The sequence below is a fragment of the Oncorhynchus nerka genome, linkage group LG22 (assembly GCF_034236695.1).
Source record: "Oncorhynchus nerka isolate Pitt River linkage group LG22, Oner_Uvic_2.0, whole genome shotgun sequence".
In the NCBI taxonomy this organism is placed as follows: domain Eukaryota; kingdom Metazoa; phylum Chordata; class Actinopteri; order Salmoniformes; family Salmonidae; genus Oncorhynchus; species Oncorhynchus nerka.
The window spans coordinates 69,692,854-69,718,447 of NC_088417.1; the positions used below are offsets into that span (position 1 = coordinate 69,692,854).

The window sequence follows — 25,594 nt, forward strand, 5'->3', positions numbered from 1 at the left end:
CATTCCTAAAATATGACTACTTTAATCAGTTAAAAGATGCCCATCAATCAATTTGTTAGCAGTAGTCGATGATTGAAAACAAAAACCTAGCTCATAAAAGACCTCCAAAAAACGAATGTAACAATGATTGCGTTCTATTAAACATACCTCCCCTGCAGTTCTATAGTGTTCTAGTTTGCTCCCACAAGCGGGCTAGGTCAATAGCGGTACATATGCTCGGCTGGATTAGGTTGGAGCCTCAGCATGGGCCAAGAGTTAGTTATTTCTGTCTGTTCAGAATCATGAAAACTACAAAGCAACACAAGGCTTGGTCAGTGGGTTATACTTCTGCCTTATAGAGTGCCAACTGCCAAGATCTGTTCCTTTGACTAACAACCTAAAAAAAAATGTAACCCTGTGTATGAAAATAAATTAGATTTATTTTTGTTGTTCCCACAATGAAATCAGGGAGAGGATTGTGGATCTGTCACCATCCATCTGTCCTCTGTCTGTCCGTTCGTACATTAGTCTCAGACAACACTAAACAGATTTTTACGAAACTTGGGTGAATGATGTTTTCCATAGAGTTCCGCTGTTTACAAAATGACACTGATTGGTCAGATAGTGGCGCTATAACAAGAGATTGAAAATGCAAACTCTGAAAGGTGGGAAGCAACATGTTTACTGTTGCCTGGTTTTTGAATTGGAACTTTAGCCGAATCCAAGATCTCTTCTCATCCAAATGATTGTTTGAGGGTTAGAATCATATCATAATTAATAGCCCTTGTGACAGTGAAGAATGTCCAAACAAACACTTTCCCAGGGTTTTTGTAATTGAGAGGTTGATCCCAATTGGCCTTCTGATTGAAAACTAAAACACATTACAAGTGTGCACATTTATCTCACAGTCACAGGTCATTGTGTGAAACTGTTATTTTCTTAACACTTTGAGATGTCATTAATTACAGTAATGATTCGGGGGGAAGACATATAGCTAGTCCATTTCAAAAACACCAGCCTGTGAGGTTACATATTTCTCTTGCCAAGTTTCTTTTAAATTACAAAAAGAAAATTCACCATGATGATGATGATGATGAGTTGCGATCTTGGGAAAAGAAAAAATTGAGAGCTTGTTAAAGAGTCTATAATTAGTTTATAAATATTTCTTTCTTTAATTCAGCATACAAAAAGACAGTATGTACAGCCACGTAAGAGTGGTTCATCATAACACGGCATTAAAGGAGACCCATGTGTTCCGTTCACATGCTCTGAGTGTTAGGCTTTGGACTACCTGCATGTCAGACATTATAGGGATAATGTGCTGTTTCTAACACTGGGAGTTCTTTGTCCTTATCCTGAGGATGCACACAGAACTGTGTGTCTGCAGGCGAGTCCCCAGTCAAGCTCCAGTGCTCAAGAGTTCAACACCAGTTACTAAAAAAGTTCCACAACTAAAAGTACTTTTAAGTTCCCTTTGTGTGTTGAGCACGATTTCCCTCTCTTTCTTTCAGTGTCTTTCTCTGTTGAAAAAAGGACTACCATTTGAGGAAAAACACCATGGATCCTTCAGAACCCTTTGAATTCCGTGGAATGGTTCTGAAGTAAACGGTGAGTGTCAACATCAGAGCGAGGTTGGAAGTATACCCCCAACAGCAAACGAGGAGACTACAGTCCCTCTCCTCAAAAAACAAATCCAATATCATTTATTTGAATAAAAGTATATACGAAAATAGACATTTGATATCCGAGTACGGCAAGTGTAATGCACATTTATGAAAGGAAAGAAAAAATCCTCGAGGACGGTGGGCTTCACGTAAACCAATAGGCATTGTCACAACACCCATGTGTCCGCGTTCGTAAAATGGAAAAGGTTTTAAGTCCAGCTTGTGAGTCAGAGTTTAATTAAAAAGAATGAACAAAAATAAACACTTTCTTGTCAAAATATACATGCTAAAGCTTAAGACAAAAGTAAGCCTTCTTGGTAACGTAGTGCTTTGGTTATCTGTAGCCCCAGCACATAGACGTGGGGCGGTTAGGTGGCTGGGTGGATGAAGTAGACAACATGGACTCATTTGCAGACGTATCTCTCCACAATCCTCTCACACTTTTTACATGTGACATAGCAGCACCAGTGGTACTTGCAGTGGCAGCGCTCCACCAGCTTCTCTGTGTAGGGGTTGTAGCCACGCCCACAGCACATCATGTCACAGCTGTCGCTGCCGATGGATGTCTTGTTGCATTGCCTGGAATGAACAGACAGAAACGGGGAAAAAGTTACAACTATGTTTGAGAACCTTTTGCATTCCTAAATGACACTCATTCTGCCCCCAAACAAATGAGAGAAAAACAAACCATTCTACACACTGATAATACATTGTGGTTTATGGAAAGCCCTCAAGGTCCCTAAAACATTTACATACACATAAACCCAGTCTCCCTAATAGATTCCCCCCTCAAACAACCCCATTGACCTTAGAAGAGTTCCTCTCTCAAAGATCAACCCCAAAACGTTTTGTCCAATGTTTTGGACAATTCCGAAACCATCTCAAGCCTAACAAATGTCTCTAAAAGGGGGAGCTTGATGAATGCTTATTGTGCATTCACCCAAACATTTCCCCCTTGTGTTTTGTCTTAGGGCACCGAATGCTTCGCTTGGGACCCTTTCTTAAGCCTGGGGGCATCTTAAGTGAGCAGAGAATAGCCGTATCATAAATCACAGTGAATACACACGGGAGCCCTCCCTCTATTTAACCCACTCTCGCTCCACATAATTGCATTGTTTTATAATACCAGAGTGTTAATGGCCAGCTTGGTGAGAGACAGAGACACTGAGAGGATGGCTGAAGCCTGCTGACACAGAGAAGGGACGAGAAGGGAATGGGTGGAGGGGCGGGAGGGAAGTTAGAGTCATTGGGAAAAGTAGGACAGACTCATTACAATAGTGGCCTTTGGGACAGGCCAATTAACAATAGCTCTACACAGATATGTTTTGTCAGAGAAAATCTGACCTTTCAGTCTGGTGCCTGGTGTAAAGTTAATGGATCAAAAGCACATGACCATCTGTAAACTCCACATCGCTCTCACACAGCTGTGTGTCTCACAGTCAGAGCTACTAATCCAATTCTGAACTAAAACATCCTTCGATGGTGCCGTCCCTCGTGAGACCCACAGCGCTTGTTGCCTTTGAGATACTGATCATCCCTCAGCTCTGGGGATGTTATTGAGGTTTAACTTGTTATGCATTTCTTATTAATACAGAACACATTCTAACCCCACAAGGAATGTCGCTACAAGGTATATCACTGGACAGCTTTCTACAGAAGGAGGCTTCCAACATTTCTATCCTTTACTAAGAAGTAGACTACATATGTTTACTGCTATTACACTCCAGGTATTATCAACGGGGTCAAAAATATCCAAGGCGAGGAGTAGCGAGATTAGAAGTCACTTGAAGGGTAAACACAGATAAGGCCACCCTGAAGTGTGTACCATTGAACACGGCTCCGTCAGGGTCAAACAAAGTGCACTATCCCTTGTGGAGGGGCTAGGGATCGTGGGAGTGAGGTGGATGGTGCTGAGGCCATGTGATGGGGAGGTGCGGTTAAAACATCCCCCAGACCCCTGGGACCCTCGTTGAAACACACACCACACGACACATCAGCGTCACACATAGTCACCAGGAGGCTGGTGATGCCTTGTGACTCAGCGTAAAGCACTGAATATGTGCCATAGACCATGTGTTACGGGCCCCTTATCAGGTTGGGGACAGCAGATGCATGGAGCACTGTGACTGCACCTGACATGGAGCATGTCTTCAGGTTATCTGTTAAGTGGCCTAAAGAGACATTTGCATGAATTGTTTTCAATGTTCCGCATTTCCAGCTCCAAGAGCCCTGAACCCTACTCCTTACTGAAATTTGTCATACATCTTCTGCAGCCCAGCAGAGATTTAGCTACGCTACTAAAATTAATATCCATGGCAAAAGATACAAAAGGAAGAAAACCCACTAGGCTGCCAAAGATGGCAGTTGAAGTCGGAAGTTTACATACACTTAGGTTGGAGTCATTAAAACTTGTTTTTCAACCACTCCACAAATTTCTTGTTAACAAACTATAGTTTTGGCAAGTCGGTTAGGACATCTACTTTGTGCATGACACAAGTCATTTTTCCAACAACTACTTACAGACAGATTATTTCACTTATAATTCACTGTATCACAATTCCAGTGGGTCAGAAGTTTACATATACTAAGTTGACTGTGCCTTTAAACAGATTGGAAAATTCCAGAAAATTATGTCATGGCTTTAGAAGCTTCTGATAGGCTAATTGACATAATTTTAGTCAATTGGAGGTGTGCCTGTGGATGTATTTCAAGGCCTACCTTCAAACTCAGTGCCTCTTTGCTTAACATCATAGGAAAATCAAAAGAAACTAGCCAAGACCTCAGAATTTGTTTTTAGACCTCCACAAGTCTGGTTCATCCTTGGGAGCAATTTCAAATGCCTAAAGGTATCACGTTCATCTGTACAAACAATATTACGCAAGTATAAACACCATGGGACCACGCAGCCGTCATACCTCAGAGGAAGGAGATGCGTTCTGTCTCCCAGAGACGTACTTTGGTGCGAAAAGTGCAAATCAATCCCAGAACAACAGCAAAGGACCTTGTGAAGATGCTGGAGGAAACAGGTACAAAGTTATCTATATCCACAGTAAAACGAGTCCTATATCGACATAACCTGAAAGGCCGCTCAGCAAAGAAGAAGCCACTGCTCCAAAACCGCCAGAAAAAAAGCCAGACTACGGTTTTGCAACTGCACATGGGGACAAAGATTGTACTTTTTGGAAAAATGTCCTCTGATCTGATGAAACAAAAATAGAACTGTTTGGCCATAATGACCATTATGTTTAGAGGAAAAAGGGGGAGGCTTGCAAGCCGAAGAACACCATCCCAACCGTGAAGCACGGGGGTGGCAGCATCATGTTGTCGGGGTGCTTGGCTGCGGGAGGGAGGGACTGGTGCACATCACAAAATAGATGACCTCGTGAGAATGGAAAATTATGTGGATATATTGAAGCAACATCTCAAGTCATCAGTCAGGAAGTTAAAGCTTGCTAGCAAATGGGTCTTCCCCAAGCATACGTCCAAAGTTGTGGCAAAATGGCTTAAGGACAACAAAGTTAAGGTATTGGAGTGGCCATCACAAAGCCCTGGCCTCAATCCCATAGAAAATTTGTGGACAGAACTGTAAAGGTGTGTGCGAGGGGCCTCCCGGGTGGCGCAGTAGTTAAGGGTGCTGTACTGCAGCGCCAGCTGTGCCATCAGAGTCCCTGGGTTCGCGCCCAGGCTCTGTCGTAACCGGCCGCGACCGGGAGGTCCGTGGGGCGACGCACAATTGGCCTAGCGTCGTCCGGGTTAGGGAGGGATTGGTCGGTAGGGATGTCCTTGTCTCATCGCGCACCAGCGACTCCTGTGGCGGGCCGGGCGCAGTGCGCGCTAATCAAAGTTGCCAGGTGCACGGTGTGTCCTCCGACACATTGGTGCGGCTGGCTTCCGGGTTGGATGCGCGCTGTGTTAAGAAGCAGTGCGGCTTGGTTGGGTTGTGTATCGGAGGACGCATGACTTTCAACCTTCGTCTCTCCCGAGCCCGTACGGGAGTTGTAGCGATGAGACAAGATAGTAGCTATTACAACAATTGGATACCACAAAATTGGGGAGAAAAAGGGGTAAAATTCAACAACAAAAAAACATTGAAAAAAAAGTGTGTGCGAGCAAAGAGGCCTACAAACCTGACTCAGTTACACCAGCTCTGTCAGGAGGAATGGGCCAAAATTCACCCAACTTATTTTGGGAAGCTTGAAACGTTTGACCCAAGTTAAACAATTTAAAGGCAATGCTACCATTAAAACTTGTTTTTCAACCACTCCACAAATTTCTTGTTAACAAACTATAGTTAGCAATGCTACCAAGGCAATGCTACCAAATACTAATGGAGTTGTATGTAAACTTTTGACCGACTGGGAATGTGATGAAAGAAATAAAAGCTGAAATAAATCATTCGCTCTACTATTATTCTGACATTTCACATTCTAAAAATAAAGTTGGGATCCTAACTGACCTAAGACTGGGAATTTTTACTAGGATTAAATGTCAGGAATTGTGAAAACTGTGTTTAAATGTATTTGGCTAAGGTGTATGTAAACTTCCGACTTCAACTGTATCTGGCCTTTACCCCAGACAAAGAAAATACCCCTTACTTCCCACTAAGTTCTCACAGTGGTCCGACCGACAACATGCAACGTGTATTTCCTAATGAATACCTTCAGATGAATAGAGAGAATCTTGTTTAATCTTAACCCGTTTCCTTCTGTGTCGTGCTCTCAAATCGATATCAGCTGAATGCACTCAGGCTCTAAGAATAACCACATTACTCACCCCTGTCTGATAGCAACACAAGGGCACGAGTCACAATGGGCATGGCAGTGACACGTGCTCAGACATACCACAGACAGGCCAATCTCAGGGACCACTTGCTTTATCAGGGATTCTCAAAACAAAATGGTGCCTGCCACCAGGGAGGGCGGCAGCTAATTAAATCAACATCCTGGACGAACTCCCCGCTTGAGAAAACAAACAGGAATGGTAATTTCCTAAATGTTAGCTGCACAGCCGTGAAGCAGGAACCAGGCAGAGCCAGGCCAACATACTGAGTATGTAGAGCTTTCACAAAAGAGTAGCTATGATTTTGTAAGGTCCTATATTACAACCTGGATTCAGGGGTAGACGTAACATAGTAAATGTATATTCGGGACACTCCAATTAGTATGATATGTCACAATTCTCATGGTATTTATTAATTTATCCATTTGGTATGATATGCTCCGAATTACAATTCGTATGATATGTTTCCCGAATTGCAATTCGTACAATATGTTACGAATTGGAATTCTTACAATATGTTGTGAATTTCCAAAACATATGATATGTTACATATTCTAATTTGTTGTGGGTAACATTAGCTAGGTGGCTAATGCTAACATTAGATAGATGGCTAATGTTAGCTAGGCTAGGGGTTGGGGGGGGTTAAGGTTAGAGAATTTTAATTTAACCTTTATTTAATCAGGCTAGTCAGTTAAGAACACATTCTTATTTTCAATGACGGCCTGGGAGCAGTGGGTTAATTGCCTGTTCAGGGGCAGAATGACAGATTTGTACCTTGTCAGCTCGGGGGTTTGAACTCGCAACCTTCCGGTTACTAGTCCAACGCTCTAACCACTAGGCTACCCTGCCGCCCCAGGGTTAGCTAGCATGCTAAGTAGTTGCAAAGTAGCTAAAAAAGTAGTAAGTAGTTGCAAACTTGTTAATTGACTAAAATGCTGAAGTTGTCTGTGATGAGATTCGAACATGCAACCTGGCTTCTACACATGATGCAGACCTTTGGAACATCTACATTTTAAAAAGTCTAATAAACCCATGTAATATAGCCTACACCTTCACAATAAATCTATTATCTATTTTAGACAGGTCTAAAGAAACATGATATGAAAAAATTGAGTCTATTTCAGAAGAACAGGATAGCATACTCTGAGTTGTCCTGATGTTAGGCCCTGATCTGGCTATGCCATGTGGCTGTGGGCTACACTAGTTCATTTAGCAGACAAGATTTGCTTAGAATTCCGTGGCATGATTTATATTATTTTATAGTATGAATAATACAATTAAACAAAGCTGAATAAAAAAGAAAGGACATATTTTCCAAACGATTTGAGGGACTGCGCACATGCGGCTATTCTGTGTTGAGCGGTTAACAAAGAAATAGGTACTCCTTTATGCTTCATTTATAGTTATTAATGTAACTTCAATTGTTCTACAAACTTTGGGCTATACGTTTTGATTTTTAATACATTGTAAGGCTGCATGACGCGACTCTAATGATGATTTGAAAAAAGTAGCTTGAAAGGCATCAGCTCTGCTTTGTTTATTTTTGCGCAGACTGTACACACTTCGTCAGTCTCTCATTCACAATTTGAGAAGCACTTGATAATGCCTTGAATTTCCCGGCGGCATTCCCTTTGTGTGGCCATAATGCAACCTAAAAAAAACATTCCTTCTGCAGCCCTTCTCCCTGTGTGCTGCCTGCTCAGAAGCACCTCTCATCTCACTCACACGGTTCTCCATCACGTGATCGGGTCTTTCTCACAGGATAAAAGTGAAGACAGACACATCGGGGACGCAACTGCGCGCATCCTTATCCAAACCACAAAGGCGATTGTGCATGTAATGCTTTTATTATAAAGCTGCTTTTTGACGGTGAAAATTAGTATGTATGACAGTTAAGCTCTACATCCCTTGTAAAGAGTATTAATGTGCTTCATTTTTAAGAAGTTATTTGGCCACTTTAGTTATGATACAAACCTTATCAAAGCATATAGGCCTATGGTCTAGGCTACATGAGGTGTGTGACTATGATTCTAAAAAGTCACAAGTGGTAGTATATAATTCACAATTGATAGGCTAATATTGTCACCCATCAGTTTATTCTTGATTTAATCTTGTCTTTACATGTACTAAATAATATATGTGTGAAATTCGTTTTGATATAGAATGGGCCCTTATCAGGCACCTGTATCGAAACCGGGGCAGCGGGAAAAAAGACATGTCATCTATGCACTTAAATAGCGAATGGAGGATGCTTTCCTGTAGTTCATTTTCATGCCAGGTAGGCTATACTCCTGTTGTAAAGATAAACAATGTGCTTAATATTTGCTTAATATTAGGAAGGTTGAGAAATAAATATAGCCATCACTGTGTTTTCTCTCATAATTGCATAGCCTATAGAAATGTTGTGCAACATGAGCTCATGGGCTCTCATGAAGTGTTTGATACCATTTTCGATAACATTTGCATTCAATGGGACAATAGAGTTATTAATATAACATTAGAACATTTAAATTGGCTCAGAATAGGGCTCGTACACATGGATTAGTGGCCTGAGGGAACACACTTAATGTGTTGTGAAAAGTGTTATGAAATGTCATGTAATATTTAAAATTGTATATAGCTGCCTTAATGTAGCTGCCTCAAATACCCACACACACACACACACACACAAACACACACACACACACACACACACACACACACACACACACACACACACACACACACACACACACACACACACACACACACACACAGTTCCTGTAACAGTCTCACCTGTCCTGGGTGCCGACGGAACCCAGCTTGTCGTTCTTGGCACAGAAGTCCGGAGAGCTCTGCAGGTAGACCAGTTCGTTCTCTCTGACGGGCCTGATGTCAATGTCCTTGGGGACCAGCTGCTTGCGCGTACCCATGGGTCTGTGCACCACCTTAGTGGCTGACAGGTACTTGGTCTTCAGGTCAATGGCGATGTCCTTCAGGTCCTGCAGGCCTCTCCAGCAGGTCCGTATGGAGCAGGAGCCAGACACACCGTGACACTTACACTTCATCACCAGCGCATCTCTCAGGGCCTGGAGGACGTGAACGTAAAACACTGTTACTATTGAGGCTAATGCTACAGCAGAAAATATGTCAAAGATTGCAAATAGGGATTGATTTACAGTAATAGGCCCTGAAAAGAGCTATATACAGTGCATTCGGAAAGTATTCAGACCCCTTAACATTTTACATATTTTGTTACATTACAGCCTTATTTTAAAATGTATTAAATTGTTTTTTTCCCTCATTAATCTACACACAATACCCCATAATTAGAAAGCAAAAACAGGTTTTTAGAAATGTTTGAAAAAATAAAAAAACAAAAAAACCTTATTTGCATAAGTATTCAGACCCTTTGCTATGAGACTCGAAATTGAAGTAAGGTGCATCCTGTTTCCATTGATCATCCTTGAGAGGTTTCTACAACTTGATTGGAGTCCACGTGTAGTAAATTCAATTGACTGGACATAATTTGGAAAGGCACACACCTGTCTATATAAGGTCCCACAGTTGACAGGGCATTTCAGAGCAAAAACCAAGCCATGAGGCTGAAGGAATTGTCCGTAGAGCTCAGAGACAAGATTGTATCGAGGCACAGATCTGGGGAAGGGTACCAAAATATTTCTGAAGCATTGAAGGTCCCCAAGAACAAACTGGCCTCCATCATTCTTAAATACAAGGCTGCAAGTTTGGAACCACCAAAACTCTTCCTAGAGCTGGCCGCCCGGCAAAACTGAGCAATCGGGAGAGAAGGGCCTTGGTCAGGGAGGTGACCAAGAACCAGATGGTCACTCTGACAAAGCTCCAGCGTTCCTCTGTGGAGATGGGAGAACCTTCCAGAAGTACAACCATTTCTGTAGCACTCCACTTTTTTATTTATTTTACCTTTATTTAATCAGGCAAGTCAGTTAAGAACAAATTCTTATTTTCAATGACAGCCTAGGAACAGTGGGTTAACTGCCTGTTCAGGGGCAGAATTACAGATTTGTACCTTGTCAGCTCAGGGGTTTGAACTTGCAACCTTCCGGTTACTAGTCCAATGCTCTAACCACTAGGCTACCCTTCTGCCCCACTAATCAGGCCTTTATGGTAGAGTGGCCAGATGGAACTCACTCCTCCTAAAAGGCAGATGAAAGCCCACTAGGGGTTTGCCAAGGGACACCTAAAGGACTCTCAGACCATGAGAAGCAAGATTCTCTGGTCTGATGAAACCAAGATTGGACTCTTTGGCCTGAATACCAAGTTTCACGTATGGAGGGAACCTGGCACCATTCCTACGGTGAAGCATGGTGACGGATGCATGATGTTGTTGGGATGTTTTTCAGTAGCAGGGACTGGGAAACTAGTCAGGATCGAGGGGAAGATGAACAGAACAAAGTTCATAGAAATCCTTGATGAAAACATGCTCCAGAGCGCTCAGGACCACAGACTGGGGTGAAGGTTCACCTTCCAATAGGACAACGACCCTAAGCACACAGCCAAGACAATGCAGGAGTCTCTGAATGACCTTGAGTGGCCCAGCCTGGACTTGAACCCGATCAAACATCTCTGGAGAGACCTGAAAATAGCTGTGCAGCGACGCTCCCCATCCAACCTGACAGAGCTTGAGAGGATCTGCAGAGAAGGTGCTTTAACAAAGTACTGAGTAAAGGGTCTGAATATTTCTGTAAATGTTATATTTCAGTTTTTTCTTCTCGCTTTTTCATTATGGGTTATTGTGTGTAGATTGATGAGGGAAAATAATTATTGAATCTATTTTAGGATATGGCTGTAATGTAACAAAATGTGGCAAAACTCAAGGGGTCTGAATACTTTCCGAATGGACTGTATGCTCAAATAGTCATCCATATATCCATCTTTCAAGCCAAACTACTACTGCTACTCCTACTACTACTACTACTACTACTAGCCTTAACCCTTGTGTGGTGTTCAGGTCTGTGGGACACATTTTCAATGTTATATGAAGAACATGTAAAATAACAACTTTTCATTGAGTGCACACTGCACCGCCCTACACATTTTTATTACATATGTGGTGTTCGGGTCCACTGGACCCAAGGGTAATAAAAGTGTGGAAAAGTGTATGTGTAGGTGAAAACAAGTCTAAATTAAACCAAAAGTTTTAGTGTGTGCCTTCTCTCTGTCTTCCTCCTCCTAACCTGGCTCTCTCCCTGCCTGTCTGCCTGTATCCTGCTATTCTCGCACTCTTTACCATTTGTAGTGTGTGAAACTACACAATGTCTTGCGGGAACCTGCACAATGTTATTATAATACATTAGTCTGATACATTGTAGCTCCTTACCACAATCAATCAGTATGGCAAAAATAATCTCTGCTCAGAGGGCCTTAGAAATAATTTTTGCAGAGAGAGAAGCTACAGTAGTGCGGAAGGAGCATCTTCCACTTTGGAAGATGAAGACATTTCAGAATATGAGGATTAAGTCTCTGTCAATTCAAAGTCTGACAGTGAGTTGGAAGAAGAGGATGAGATTGCCCCTCAGCCAGCCCCAGAACCAGCCCATCAGCAGCCAGCCAGTGGGCAACCAGCTCGTCAGCAGCCTGCAGGAGGAGAGATATAGATGTAAAACAAATGGTGACATTGAATGGTCTTCTTGCCCAAAGAATGAGCCACCCCGCATGGCTGCCAATGTGATACGGATGCAACCAGGGCCGGCGTGGATGATGGTTAGTCATGTGCAGGACATAAAGTCTTCTTTTGAACTGTTCATCCCAGACACCATCCAGAAAATCATTCTGGACACTAATTTGGAGGGAAGGTGTGTTTTTGGATAGAGATGGAAGGAGATGGACAAAACACATTTACATTTTTAGATCCAATGGGAAATCCTCAGAATCCCTGTGGAATGCAGAAACTAGCAGATAACATTTCCGTGCAACAATGTCTCTGGAAAATGTACACATTATTTCCAGGATTATCCGCTTTCGATAACTGAGCCACCAGACCAGCTCAGCGGCAGAGAGACAAGCTAGCTGCAATCAGGTCAGTGCAGAGAGACAAGCTAGCTGCAATCAGGTCAGTGCAGAGAGACAAGCTAGCTGCAATCAGGTCAGTGTAGAGAGACAAGCTAGCTGCAATCAGGTCAGTGCAGAGAGACAAGCTAGCTGCAATCAGGTCAGTGCAGAGAGACAAGCTAGCTGCAATCAGGTCAGTGTGGGACACGTGGGTGGACTGCTTGTGATGCTTCTTCATCATATGCGTGGAACTTGCAAGTGTATACAGGGAAGCCAGATGGAGGAGCCCCTGAGAAGAACCAAGGGATGCGGGTTGTCCTGGATGTGACACAAGGACTCGGTGGACACAACATCACATGCGATAACTTTTTTACTTCGCACAAGCTGGGACAGGAGTTCCTCAAGAGGAAGCTGACGATGGTAGGAACCGTATGAAAAAACAAGCCAGAGCTCCCACCTCAGGCCGACACGTCCCTAGTGTCCTACGTGCTAAAGAAAGGCAAAAATGTGGTACTCATGCTACATAGGGATGGGAGAATCTGTGGCCAGGAACAACAAAAAACAGAAATCATAATGGATTACAATGCCACAAAAGGAGGGGTGGACAATTTAAACAAGCTGCTTTCCAGACGATCCTGCAAACTCCACTTTTTACAGGTAGGCAGTATTTTGCTTGCCCTGGACTCCAGAGAAGTGACATAATATCCCTAGTTGTTATTGGCTGCTAACAGGAATGGTTGTAATGGCTGTAATGTCAGGCTACATTTGCGCAGCGATTATGTGCACGTGTTAGCGTATGTGCCTCGGGCATGTGTGTGTGTGGGTCGCAAACTTTTAACCAACTATTTTTGGGATCTTGCAGGTCAAAACGTTTGAGAACCACTAAGCTAGCTAGGGAGAGAATATTGCCATAAATATATATCTAGCTCCAAATATTGTTTGGTGATCAAAAATATTAAGTGTTTACTTTGCAAGCTCACCAGCAATGGGGCATCAGTCATAAATTACTAGCATAGGCCTAGCTACTGTTCTTTTGGTATGTCAAAACTGCTTGAAATGTATAATTGACTTACATTATGAATTAGTTGGAATTAGTTGCAAAGTATGTTATAACATAATCAAAATGTGTTATAGACAAGATAATGAAAAGGGCTGTCTGGAAGCCTCAATAAACAGTCATTGCATGTATAGGTTTTATTTTTTTACTTGACTTGAAAAAACATGTGACTTGACTCAACTTGAATTGTTCTTGGAAAGCATGATTTAGATTTGACTCGAGACTCGACTTGTTTGACTTGAGACTCAGATCTTGTGACTTGCTCGTGACTCAAATAATAGTGACTTTTATTTTACTAAGCAAGTCCGTTAAGAACAAATTCTTATTTTCAATGACGGCAGTGGGTTAACTGCCTGTTCAGGGGCAGAACGACAGATTTGTACCTTGTCAACTCGGGGATATAAACTTGCAACCTTTTGGTTACTAGTCCAATGATCTAACCACTAGGCTACCCTGCCGTCCCACCTCTGAATACTACTACATAGAATGAACAGTAAGTCATCAGTGATCTGTGATAATAAGATTACTTTGTACCTGTCTCCCCACTTCACTGTTGTGCAGATGCATCAGCTTGTTGGCGTGGGAGCCTGCCTTCTTCATCTTCATCGGGGCGTCAGAGAACTTGGAGCCCATGACCAGGCCATAGTGCAGGTTGTCTGCACATCCGCCCCAGCGGTAGCCCGGCTCAGGGATCTCCCCGGGGATGGGGCCGCATGAACACAGGCGCAGGTCCCCCGACGTGCACGCCTGCGCTATGGTGTGGCTGATGGCCGCCGCAGACAGGGCATACACAAACGCTGACTCCCTCGTGCCTGTTTGGAACAAGACAAGGCCTTTTGAGTGAGGGAAAATACATCAGTGAGTATAATTTTTGTAGTAGAATCTAACCTTTATCTATTGTATCATTGAACAGTTTGCCAAGTGAAACCTCAGTAAAAGTAACATCAGATAGTCACTAGACAGATATGGTTATACAGCCGGAGTGGATCATATGGATCTAATGTAGGTGAAGTGTGTACACAAAGAGGGCAGATATGTCAATGCTGGACGATGGAGGTGGGAGACAGGAAGAACCAGCCAGACCACAAAAACATCCCTGTATGAAGAAGACCACGAGTTTATTATTGGCCAGTGGCTTCTCAAGATTGGTCTAACAGTTGACAGATGGAGCTTGTCTTCTCCTGAGGCGTATCATCGTGGAGCTATCTCCTTAAATCTTTGATTAGGAGCCAGATCTTTGTTGTGTTTTTATATATATATATATATATATATATATATATATATATATATATATATATATATATCTTCACCCAAACTCAGTCAAACTGGAACTGACATTGGCTCTGCCTGGCTCAGCAAAGATCCCTTTGGCAATGGAAATAAACCCATCAAAGTAGAAGTACAGAACATGGAAAGACTCTCAGACAAATCACTGAAAGGAGTGTGCATATAATGAGACAATGATCGATCAAAATCTGTAGGCACGTACTGTATACATTACTAATGCTTTGTACTGGAAGGAGCAACTAAGAGCCTGCCTTTTCATACGACGTATGTTCAGTTGAGTTCGCAGATAATATTTAACATCTTGCAGTACTATAGAAAACCAGATGCGTGTAGGTAATGTGTGACATAAAAGGGATTTAAAACTGAGAAGGATGAGTTGTCACGAAAAAAGATGTCTAGATCCCTTCTAATAGTCACTGTCAAACTCAATACTATCTCTCACATGAAGAATGGAATCTATTGTGCCACAAAAGAGAGTCAAGGCACTGTTAAGCTATGAAGACAACCACATCAAGTACTTGGAACATAAAGAGAAGGACTTTGTAGCACGGATATTAGGGAGGTGGGTGGCTAGGGTGATAAAGGACTATTTTCTTTCTTTCAAGGGGACACAAAGAAGAATGGTAGCCTTTGCTTGGCCCAGTCTGCTCTGCCCTCAGAGCACAAAAGACCCCCAAGGACGATGATTAAGGCTTTAAACTCTCGCTTGTAAATGATCTCCTGCAACACTTGAATTAGCTTTTTGAATCCCACCAAGGACACAGAGTTTCTACTGTGCTGATAATTTGGTCTGAGATAATCACTCCTACTTCTATTGAAAAAAACGTTTGGGTTGCACACCTAGCACAATGGATCTCACACCACCATTTCAATCAATTGATCTCACAGCACCATAAACAGTAGGGGAGACTGGGGTATGTTGTCTCACTGGTTTTGGTATTTGGCATTTTATTAGGATCCCCATTAGTTACTGCTGAAGCAGCAGCTCCTCTTCCTGGGGTCCCACACAAAACATAAAACATGACATAATACAGATCATTAATAGACAAGAACAACTCAAGGACAATCTAAATGGCACTGTGCAATATTTGTAAGGTTAACATGTGTGCATTCTTTGAAAGAACCAATCCATCTGGTCTATTCATGTCAGCATGTCAAAACAGTGAGGTTAGGAGAATTTGTGTTTTACATAGATGAGGGGGAATTTTCTTTACTTTTTTTGTTTTAATTACGGGAGTATCCATGAACAATTATGTTTGTTGAAAAGAAGAGAGGGAGAGCTATATTTCAAACCTATTTTCTGAGTTCCAAGGTCCAGTCATGTAGTAACTAACATCTTTATTAGCATTGGGGTTGGTTGTCACTATCAACTCCATTATAATAAATCCCAAGCTCTTTTGTGCTTGTGCTATAAAAAGTTCCCTTCCTTGCCGCTCTCTCACACACTTATTTTTTATGTCTCCCCCCAATGTTGAATTTGTTAGAAATATCCTTAGTTCAAAGAAAGGCTTTTTCTAAGATGATGTATGCTATATTGCTTCATTTCCTGTTACAAAAAGAATAAGCTACTAGCAAACATTGTGACAACCAACAACATAATGTGTGACATCCTATCCCACGATGGGACTGGTTGTCACAGGTGGACAGAGTGTGTTTTGATGGCTTGTAACTCCATGTTGGAATAAGATATGAGGGTCCCCATTTCAACCCAATACCTTGGTCTTTCTCCTAATATTGAAAATAGCCTTTTAAGATATACTGGTGCTGAGAAATACACACAAGAGTAAAAAGTGTGACAGCCAACCCCGGTCTCCCCTAGATTGTGACCAGTAGGCCTACCTCTGTCAAGATCTGGACGATACCTCGAGGAGTCACTGGGGATTTCAATAGAGGAACAGTTCCAGCGCATGTCAGCGAAGGTCTTCTGGCAGGTCTTCTTGACCTCGCGGGCTGCAGCGATGATGGTCTGCATGAGCTCCAGGTTGCTCCGACACAGTTGGGCTTGTGACGACACCAGGCCGGGCAGCAGCTTGCAGTGTTGGGTCTGGTTGATGTGTAGGGACGTGGGTGTGTGAGATAGGGCCCTGGAACAGAAACAGACGTAATTATAAGTACTTCATTATGATGGCTTCAACTCAGAGGTTTCTATACTGCAAACATGTCATCTGAAAAATTCCAAGATCAAAATATTTCACGTTTTTGATATGAAATATGACATGATTTTATGAATACAAAATCCGATGCCATAGTTAAAAATCATTTTCTCACTTCTAACATACATACATTTTTAGGCCCATAACTATAGTTATGATACATACTGAACCATTGCGCTTCAAACGTGTTTTGAACCAGTCAAACAGATTATCAGAACTGTTGGAACTTTTTTAATTTTTGGCATTCGTACCACTTGACTTGGAAGATACAAAAATACCAGAGAGAGGATGCCAATGAAAATCTCTCAAGAAGTCACGAACAGGTAAAACATAACAGACCACAGCTTGGCATCAGACTATTCTCCTGATTTAGTTCAGCAGAGGAGGTTCCAGAACATGCCAAATGATGAATTCATCATAGGCAAAAACCCTGACCCAGATCTAACTGACAGCACTACATCTATCCATCTATCATCATCTACATTCTTCATTGTTAAAAGGATTGCATTCTACCGAGAATTTTGTTTGGCATAAATCATCTGATTACGAAATCTAAAAGGGGGGCACACATACTTGATTTGCACATAGACAGAACAGAAGATTAGTTCATAGAAAAACCACCAGAGAACCTGGTCAGTCAGTGTCTGACTGTTTTCTATGTCTTGTAGCAGCACTGCGAGGGAGAGAGAGTTCCGTGAGAACCAGCCAGTGCCTCCTGCACTATGGCCTGTTTCGGATTAGGAGTGAGGGGAGTGGCCACTCCATGCCCAACGATAAGTTGTGACAGACTCCCCTGTGCTCGTGGTAACCCAGAGCTCACAGGTGTTTATGGCCGCATCTGGTTCACATCCAGGCCCCGTAGAAATATCAAGGCTGGGAGAGACCCTTTCTACTATAGGATTTAGCACAATGTCATGCAATCTCCATCTCTTTCTCTGAGGCACATTTGCTGTTCGACTGTTATAGCCTATAGAAATCTTACAACAACTCACTCATAGGTTTCAGATGCTACAGATGGTAAAAGAAAACATCCCAAATCATGTGCAGGCATAAAATGTCAATCAATCTATGAACCAAAGAAAAATATGTACCAAAGTCAATGAGGAATATGTATATCTAAGGGAAGAACTTCCAAATGATGTCACTCTTGGTTATACTGATGTTTAACACACAAGCTGCGTGTTGCTTTCGAGTACTCTGTTCTAACAGAGTATTAATTTTTCACTCCATAATTCCCATTCAAATCTTCTCATTAACATTCATCAGGGGACAAATTGAGAACCTGGACTGAAATAACGCACAGCCTTTCTTTTAGTTTACCAGCAGAAAATGTGGCAAATGTTCATCCTCAGATGGACAATAAAGTTATATTATATTTTTCTGCAGGTGTAGAATAAATACAGTAGGAAACAAGAAGGACTTGGAGAGCCCCAGCTTCTGTTTTGCTGCCTATGCACAACACAAGCCACAATAAACAGTAAAGCAAAAGGAAGAATGCACACACATAAAAGACAACATAAAAGTTCCTTACAGCCATTTGATGCCGGAGCAGATCTGGGACAGCAGCAGAATGGTAAGCAGACAGAGTGGGAGGGTGTTAGACGTTTTCTTCATAATGATAGTGTTCCAACTTAGAGATGACAGTAATGCAGGTGGCTGTTGGCTTTTAGGCTCTTATAGGTGCAATCACAAGTCAACTGCCATGACACCGTCTCCCCCTCTTCCCCCTGTTTGGTGGAATACAAAAATACACCATTAAAGGAACACTCCACACTATTCAAAGCAAAATGTCAAAAGATAATCTATGCTATAATGGTTTTGTTCACTGCCATATTTCTTATGTATAGTGGAAAAGTCATAGAGATATCTAAAACCCTATTTCAAGAAATGTATTCATTGTGGAACTCCCCCCACACACACACAAACTGAATTGTATTTTCTGCTTAACTTCAGATACATTTCAGATAGTAATGTGATCAGTGGATGGCAACACCAGCAGCGCACACTACTCTACAGCAGACACGGTTGTACTTGTACAGGGCATTACCTCCATCAGATAGGGTTTTTAATTGTCTTGATAAGGAAGCTCTTTGAAAATAACTTTAATTTTATGCCTTAAACAAAACACTAATCTCACTGATTATAGTGATATTTAAAGTGGAAATAATAGTTGCATAACAGTATAATAACACTATTATTTGACTCTATTTTCACCATGTTGCAAATCTTCCTAAGCATCTCTAACCATGTGGGTAATACAAACCTATAGCCTAATTTATTACATGTTGCGAATTGTGATCTAAATTGGCTACGCTGTACAGGAGCACAACATCAGACCCTTTGGACATGTCAGCTACAGCACATGTGGTATAACGGTTAGCAAGCAATCAACTATCAGCAGGCAATCAGTTTAGGTAAGAATATCCGATTTTACATTAAAAACATCTATTCAACATTTAAACACATTTAATATTTCTTCACAAAACCTTAAAGTTGTGGTAGTTCCATTTGTCCCGATCTCCCATTTTATATAAGGTGCATTGGGTTTATGCGAGGGAAACCCCTCTATGCATGCAGAGGTTACTTTGGTATTTTGTGTGGGGTGAAACTGTCAATGAAATGAATAGTTTTCCCCATGATCACCTTCAACGAATATCTATTAAATTCCCGTTTAGCCGTATCAGCCACTAAACCTAAACATTGGAACTTTATTCCACATCGTTCTCTTTCAAATTCCCCTCCATCTGCATGTTTGAAGCTGTCTCCTTGTTATTATAGCCTTCTACCTCTATTCAGTCGCAGTGGGAACAATAGGTAAATAAAGTTACTCTTAAAATGTAGTTTGAGTCACGTTCAAGTTAATAAGGCAGCCTACACTCGAGTCCTTATTCGAAAATATCTTGGATATTATCTATCCAAACTCAAATCAGATATATAATAGCCTAATCTTTTAAATAGCCTAGTTCGTGTTCAACCAATTAAAAGCTATCAAACTCTGAAAATAAGCATGTCATCGATAACTTTAGACTTTGATAGTCATGTCATGAAACTAGACCATTGCTCCTCACCTTTAATGATGATTCGTGTCAGTGTAATATCCTTTTGAATTCAATATCCTCCACAAATTCGTATAAATCCACAATTTCGCAATTCAAATGAATCCAAAGAAGTAAGCATCGTTTACTCCCCAGCAACAGTGGCTACCTCTTCTCTCTCCGCAGGTTATTCAGCGTGCAGTGCCTCTCGCTGCGGAATGTGTTGGACTCATGGCAGTGGGGCAGCCTCAACTCATAAGTACTCCTGCGCCGCTTTGATCTCGCTGGTGATGTCAGGCACAATTAGCATAACAAAGCGGGTTGAATTTGGACTTCCAAGGAGATACGTAAGATACCCACACTGTCATTGTCCAATCTTGCTCTACATGTTAGATAATTTTAACCAGTTGCGCTATAGTTTTTGTTATATATTTTCGCAGTTTTATTTTCTAGGTTGCCCCCAACACTAATGCTCACAATAATGATAATAGTTTAATATATAATAGAAACCACGAATAGGTTCCAGTTTTAATGTCACATACACAAGTACAGTGAAATGCCTTTCTTGCAAATTCAAAACCCGACAATGCAATAATAAATAACAATGTAATACTAGAAAAAAACCCATGAGAAATAAGACGAAATATGAAAAACACAATAAGTAAGTAAGCATACTGCAGAGTCTGTTCCAATACCATATTTACAATGTGCAGGGATACTGCAGTAAATACTGTATGTATAGGTAAGGTGAAAAGGCAACATTATATAAGATTAACAGAGTAGCAGCAGCTTGTATGTGAATGAATGTCCGTGTGTGTAGAGTCTGTACAAACGTATGCGCATATTATGTGTGAGTGAACAGATGTTGTGTAAGTGTGTAGGGCCCTGTGAGTGTGCATAGACAGAGTACAAAACTAAAACAAAAGGTCAATAACGATACAAGGTTAACTCAGATAGTCCGTGTAGCTATTTTGTTAACTATTTATAAGTCTTATTGCTTGGGGATAGAAGCTGTCCAAGAGCCTGTTGGTGCCAGACTTGATGCACCGGTACCACTTGCCGTGCGGAAGCAGAGAGAATAGTCTATGGCTTGGGAGGTTAGTCTTTAACGATTTCCCGGGCCTTCCCACCACACCGCCTGATATAGATATCCTGGATGGCAAGGAGCTCAGCCTAATAGGCCCAATAATATATGATGATGATGATTATTATTTCTATTTTTAGTATTATGCTATTACCATCATGGGCCTGTTGTTTTATTATCAGCATTATGCATAAAAAAAAACTGAAATGTAATTCCAACTCAATGTGGACAACTTGAATATGCTGAGTTTTGTTAAATATATTCAATAATAATAAACAAAAACAGGGGCGTACTGAAAATGTTTCATGCACATAATGATTCCACCATGGTCACCTTATTAATAATTTTACAAGCAAGGCAGGTAACTGTTTCTGTGTTTTAATATCAGTGAATGTTCCCATGCATCGCCATATGCATTTTCTATTAACCAATAACTTGGCTCTCTTTGCTCACTTTGCCTCATGCAGAGAATTCTGTAACGCTCAGTGCTCTCCCCTCAGTAAAACAACCACACACCCAAGCGCTGTAACAACCATGCAACTAAGACACCTTCATTAAGAATGTTTCCACTGTTAACACGGTTCCAGTGTGTTGTTGTCTGACTGAGGCAGAGCTCCGCAGGTCATTTGTGTTTTTATTTTATTTATTTTATGGGGACAAACTTAATGAGAAAGGAGCGCACAACAATGTAGGCTACAATTACATTTCAGAACGCATGGTCCTATAGGACCATTAACTATGAGTGTAATTTATGTACATTGGATTACGAGGGTAAAAACGCACATGACAGAATAAAAAGTAGGATGGCATTTTATTTTACTGGCTAAACCAGCCCAGAATGAAATGTAATCATTTATAAATGAAAATGTAGAAAACAACGTTTATTAAGATGGGAAATGTTTTATGAACAGTCCTACTGGAATGTTACATTACATTATGGAATACTTTGCCGGCTAATTTTTGATACAGTCTTTGCAAAAACAAAAGACAAACTGGAAAAGTTATTTCGTGATATTTAAACAACACCACAATTCATCAGATTTTACAATGCTGGAGTAGGAACCTAAATCAACTTTAATATCCATGTTCCATTTTTTTTATACCTTTAATACCAGTATAATGACAGCCTTTTTCTTCTGTTTGGAAATTGTATGAAAACAGAAATGACATGTCCATTGAATATAACTGGCTTAAAAATGATCCAGGGAGGCTCCAGTTGCTAGCTGGTGGAGCCAGAATACACGGATGAGAAATAGAATCATGACATTATACAAAAATATGAAGTATTTTCAGCGTAAAGGAAATTCTATTGTCAACTGAAACTAGTAACACTATCACAGCCGCTCTTTCTCACATCATCTGTTTTTACTCAACAGGGGTCCTCTACCAAACAGTATTATTTTTCTGGTCGGGTATCATGAAACTTTCTTGAAACGCAATAATGGGAAAACAAATTAATACGCACGCGCACGCGCGCGCACTCGCCCCCCCAGTGTAGAGTGGGCTGGGCTCCAGACTGGCCTGCAGGCATGGTTTAAACCACTGACCTTGCTCCCTGCCCCACGCCCAACATGCTAGCAGATCCTCTACTGGCTGCTCCAGAGGGGAGAAGGATTAAGATCTGTCACAGTTTCTTACTGCCGGTTTGATCATGTGGGGTAGACACATTTACGAACCAGGACATGCCCACTTTCCCTCTGCACAGGGGGATTCTGTGGCCCAAATCTCTTTGGCAAACATGATACAATCCAAGGTTGTTATTTGACAGTAACGTGTCTAGGGAACGCTTGGAGTTTGAGTTAACCTTTTACTGCAGTGGGCTAAATCAGGGTCACACAGAGTAGACTTAAACAAATCCTATTTGTAGTGTGACTGCACTATGCCATGTTTCTGGTTCCGGCGGAGTGGGTGAAATGTGTTTTATGGCAGTAAACTGTGAATGGACATGGGTTGTACTGTGTGTGGGGAAGGAGGGGGCTGCAGCAGAGCTTACTGTAGCTGGAGCACTACAGCACCGTCCCAGGGTTGACCGTTTTACACAGAGGCTCTCCATTCCTGTCTGAGCCAGGATCAACATACAGGCCTTTGATCTCCCATCTCACCTTTCAACCAACACACAGGGGAAAGGAATCCTTGTGGCTGTTCTGACTGGACAGCAAAGCCACACGACTTCATAAAAATGAAAAACCTTAGTTGTTTTACCCAATAACAGCCAAACCTTCATCAAACCTTTGTTTGGATTTAGCACCTGCAATTATTCTCTGTATATGTATAACAAACTCACAATGCCTTGTTCTACCCCACCGAAAGAGCCTGAAGAGGTCTGAATACAATGCTTAAGCGTTTGGGAGGAATGGATTGTCCAGCTCACAATGTTGTGCCATTGTCTCCCCAATCACAAGTGTACCAGAGCTATAGCAAGAGGAGATAAGACCACTCACCTTTCGCCTCCTGGGATACAGGCCTGAATGGGCCCTGAGTCACAGCTACCCAGCAACTACCCCCTGAAAAGACTAACCTGTCTGGCATCCATTCAACCCTTTCCTTTTATTTCTCTATCACTCCTGTTCCATGTTTCTAAGCATCACCACCAGACTGGCAAGTTTCATCATGGTGTTGCATATACTTGTTTTAGCGCTCACATCAAATCAAATCGTATTTGTCACATGCCCTGATTACAACCGTATCGTGAAATGCTTACTTACAAGACCTTAACCAACAATGCAGTTCAAGGAATAGAGTTAAGAAAATATTTACGAAATAAACTAAAGTAAAAAGTAAATAAATAAGAAGGTAACACAACAAAATTACATAACAATTAACAAGGCTATATACAGGGGGTACTGGTACTGAGTCAATTTGCGGGGGTACAGGTTACTCCCATCTACAGGCACATCATTTTTTTGTTAGTTCAATCAAGTAACCAATGTGAATGCCATTGTATTATTGTGAGAAAGATCTGAAAGTTGATATATGCTTATGTTTGTAGCTCCCACAATGCAGTATACCTAACAATACAAAACAATACACAGAAATCCAAACACTAAAAAGAAAGAAATTAACTAATATCAGTACGAGCAATGTCAGAGTCGGGAATATAAATATATATATGGATATAATGTTGTGTATAGACAGTATGGACAGGATATGAATATGAAAGATGTGTACAGCAGTAGTTATATAGGATGAGACTTGACTAGAATACAGTATGTACATATGAAGTGGATAAACATTATTAAAGTGACCAGTGTTCAATGACTATGTACATAGGGCAGTAGTCTCTAAGGTGCAGGGTAATGTATCGGGTGTTAAGCAGCTAGTAACAGTGCCTAAGTTCAGGGCAGGGTACTGAGCGGAGGAGGGCTAGTGGTGTCTATCTCTAGATGGTAGCGGGGTGAACATGCCGTGGCTTGGGTGGCTGAGGTCCATAATGATTTTCCTGGACTTCCTGTGACACCGGATGGATTAAATGTCCTGGAGTGAAGGCACATATACAATGCAACTGAATTAAGTGTCCTCTTGTTGATGAATATTTCAAAAGATCCTCACTGTAAGCTTAACTTCTTCTGAAAGCAGATGGAAATCCTGGAAATCTCTGAGACACAGACAGACATAGCTCTTTCTGGCTTCCTGCAACATTATTCCATAAATTATTACCTCTTACTAGCTCAGACTTTGATGAAAATGGTCTATTTGAATTTTTTCATCAAATGTTTACCACCAAACACTACGGGATTCTATTATCAGTTTGTTCTGATATAAAACTGGATGGTTCCGACCTTGAATATGTGGACACCTATAAGTACCTAGGTGTCTGGCTAGACTGCAAACTCTCCTTCCAGACTCATATCAAACATCTCCAATCGAAAATCAAATCAAGAGTCTGCTTTCTATTCCGCAACAAAGCCTCCTTCACTCACGCTGCCAAGCTTACCCTAGTAAAACGGACTATCCTACCGATCCTCGACTTCGGCGATGTCATCTACAAAATTGCTTCCAACACTCTTCTCAGCAAACTGGATGCAGTTTATCACAGTGCCATCCGTTTTGTCACTAAAGCACCTTATACTACCCACCACTGCGACTTGTATGCTCTAGTCGGCTGGCCCTCGCTACATATTCGTCGCCAGACCCACTGGCTCCAGGTCATCTGCAAGGCCATGCTAGGCAAAGCTCTGCCTTATCTCAGCTCACTGGTCACGATGGCAACACCCATCCGTAGCACGCGCTCCAGCAGGTGTATCTCATTGATCATCCCTAAAGCCAACACCTCATTCGGCCGCCTTTCGTTCCAGTACTCTGCTGCCTGTGACTGGAACGAATTGCAAAAATCGCTGAAGTTGGAGAATTTTATCTCCCTCACCAACTTTAAACATCAGCTATCTGAGCAGCTAACCGATCGCTGCAGCTGTACATAATCTATTGGTAAATAGCCCACCCATTTTCACCTACCTCATCCCCACAGTTTTTATTTATGTACTTTTCTGCTCTTTTGCACACCAATATCTCTACCTGTACATGATCATCTGATCATTTATCACTCCAGT

At 41.7% G+C, this 25,594-nt stretch overlaps 1 protein-coding gene across 1 annotated transcript; it reads right to left on the bottom strand.

Annotated features, from left to right (window-relative positions):
- Positions 1 to 794: 794 nt before the first annotated feature.
- Positions 795 to 20,210, bottom strand: LOC115105566 (protein Wnt-11-like). The gene is made up of 6 exons (XM_029627749.2): positions 19,997 to 20,210; positions 18,460 to 18,655; positions 16,615 to 16,859; positions 14,023 to 14,300; positions 9,198 to 9,490; positions 795 to 2,222 (listed from the first exon to the last, which is right to left on the bottom strand). Exons 2-6 carry the CDS (start codon positions 18,540 to 18,542, stop codon positions 2,048 to 2,050), a joined length of 1,074 nt encoding a protein of 357 aa, XP_029483609.1. The 5' UTR covers positions 18,543 to 18,655; positions 19,997 to 20,210; the 3' UTR covers positions 795 to 2,047.
- Between the last annotated feature and the right edge of the window lie 5,384 nt (positions 20,211 to 25,594).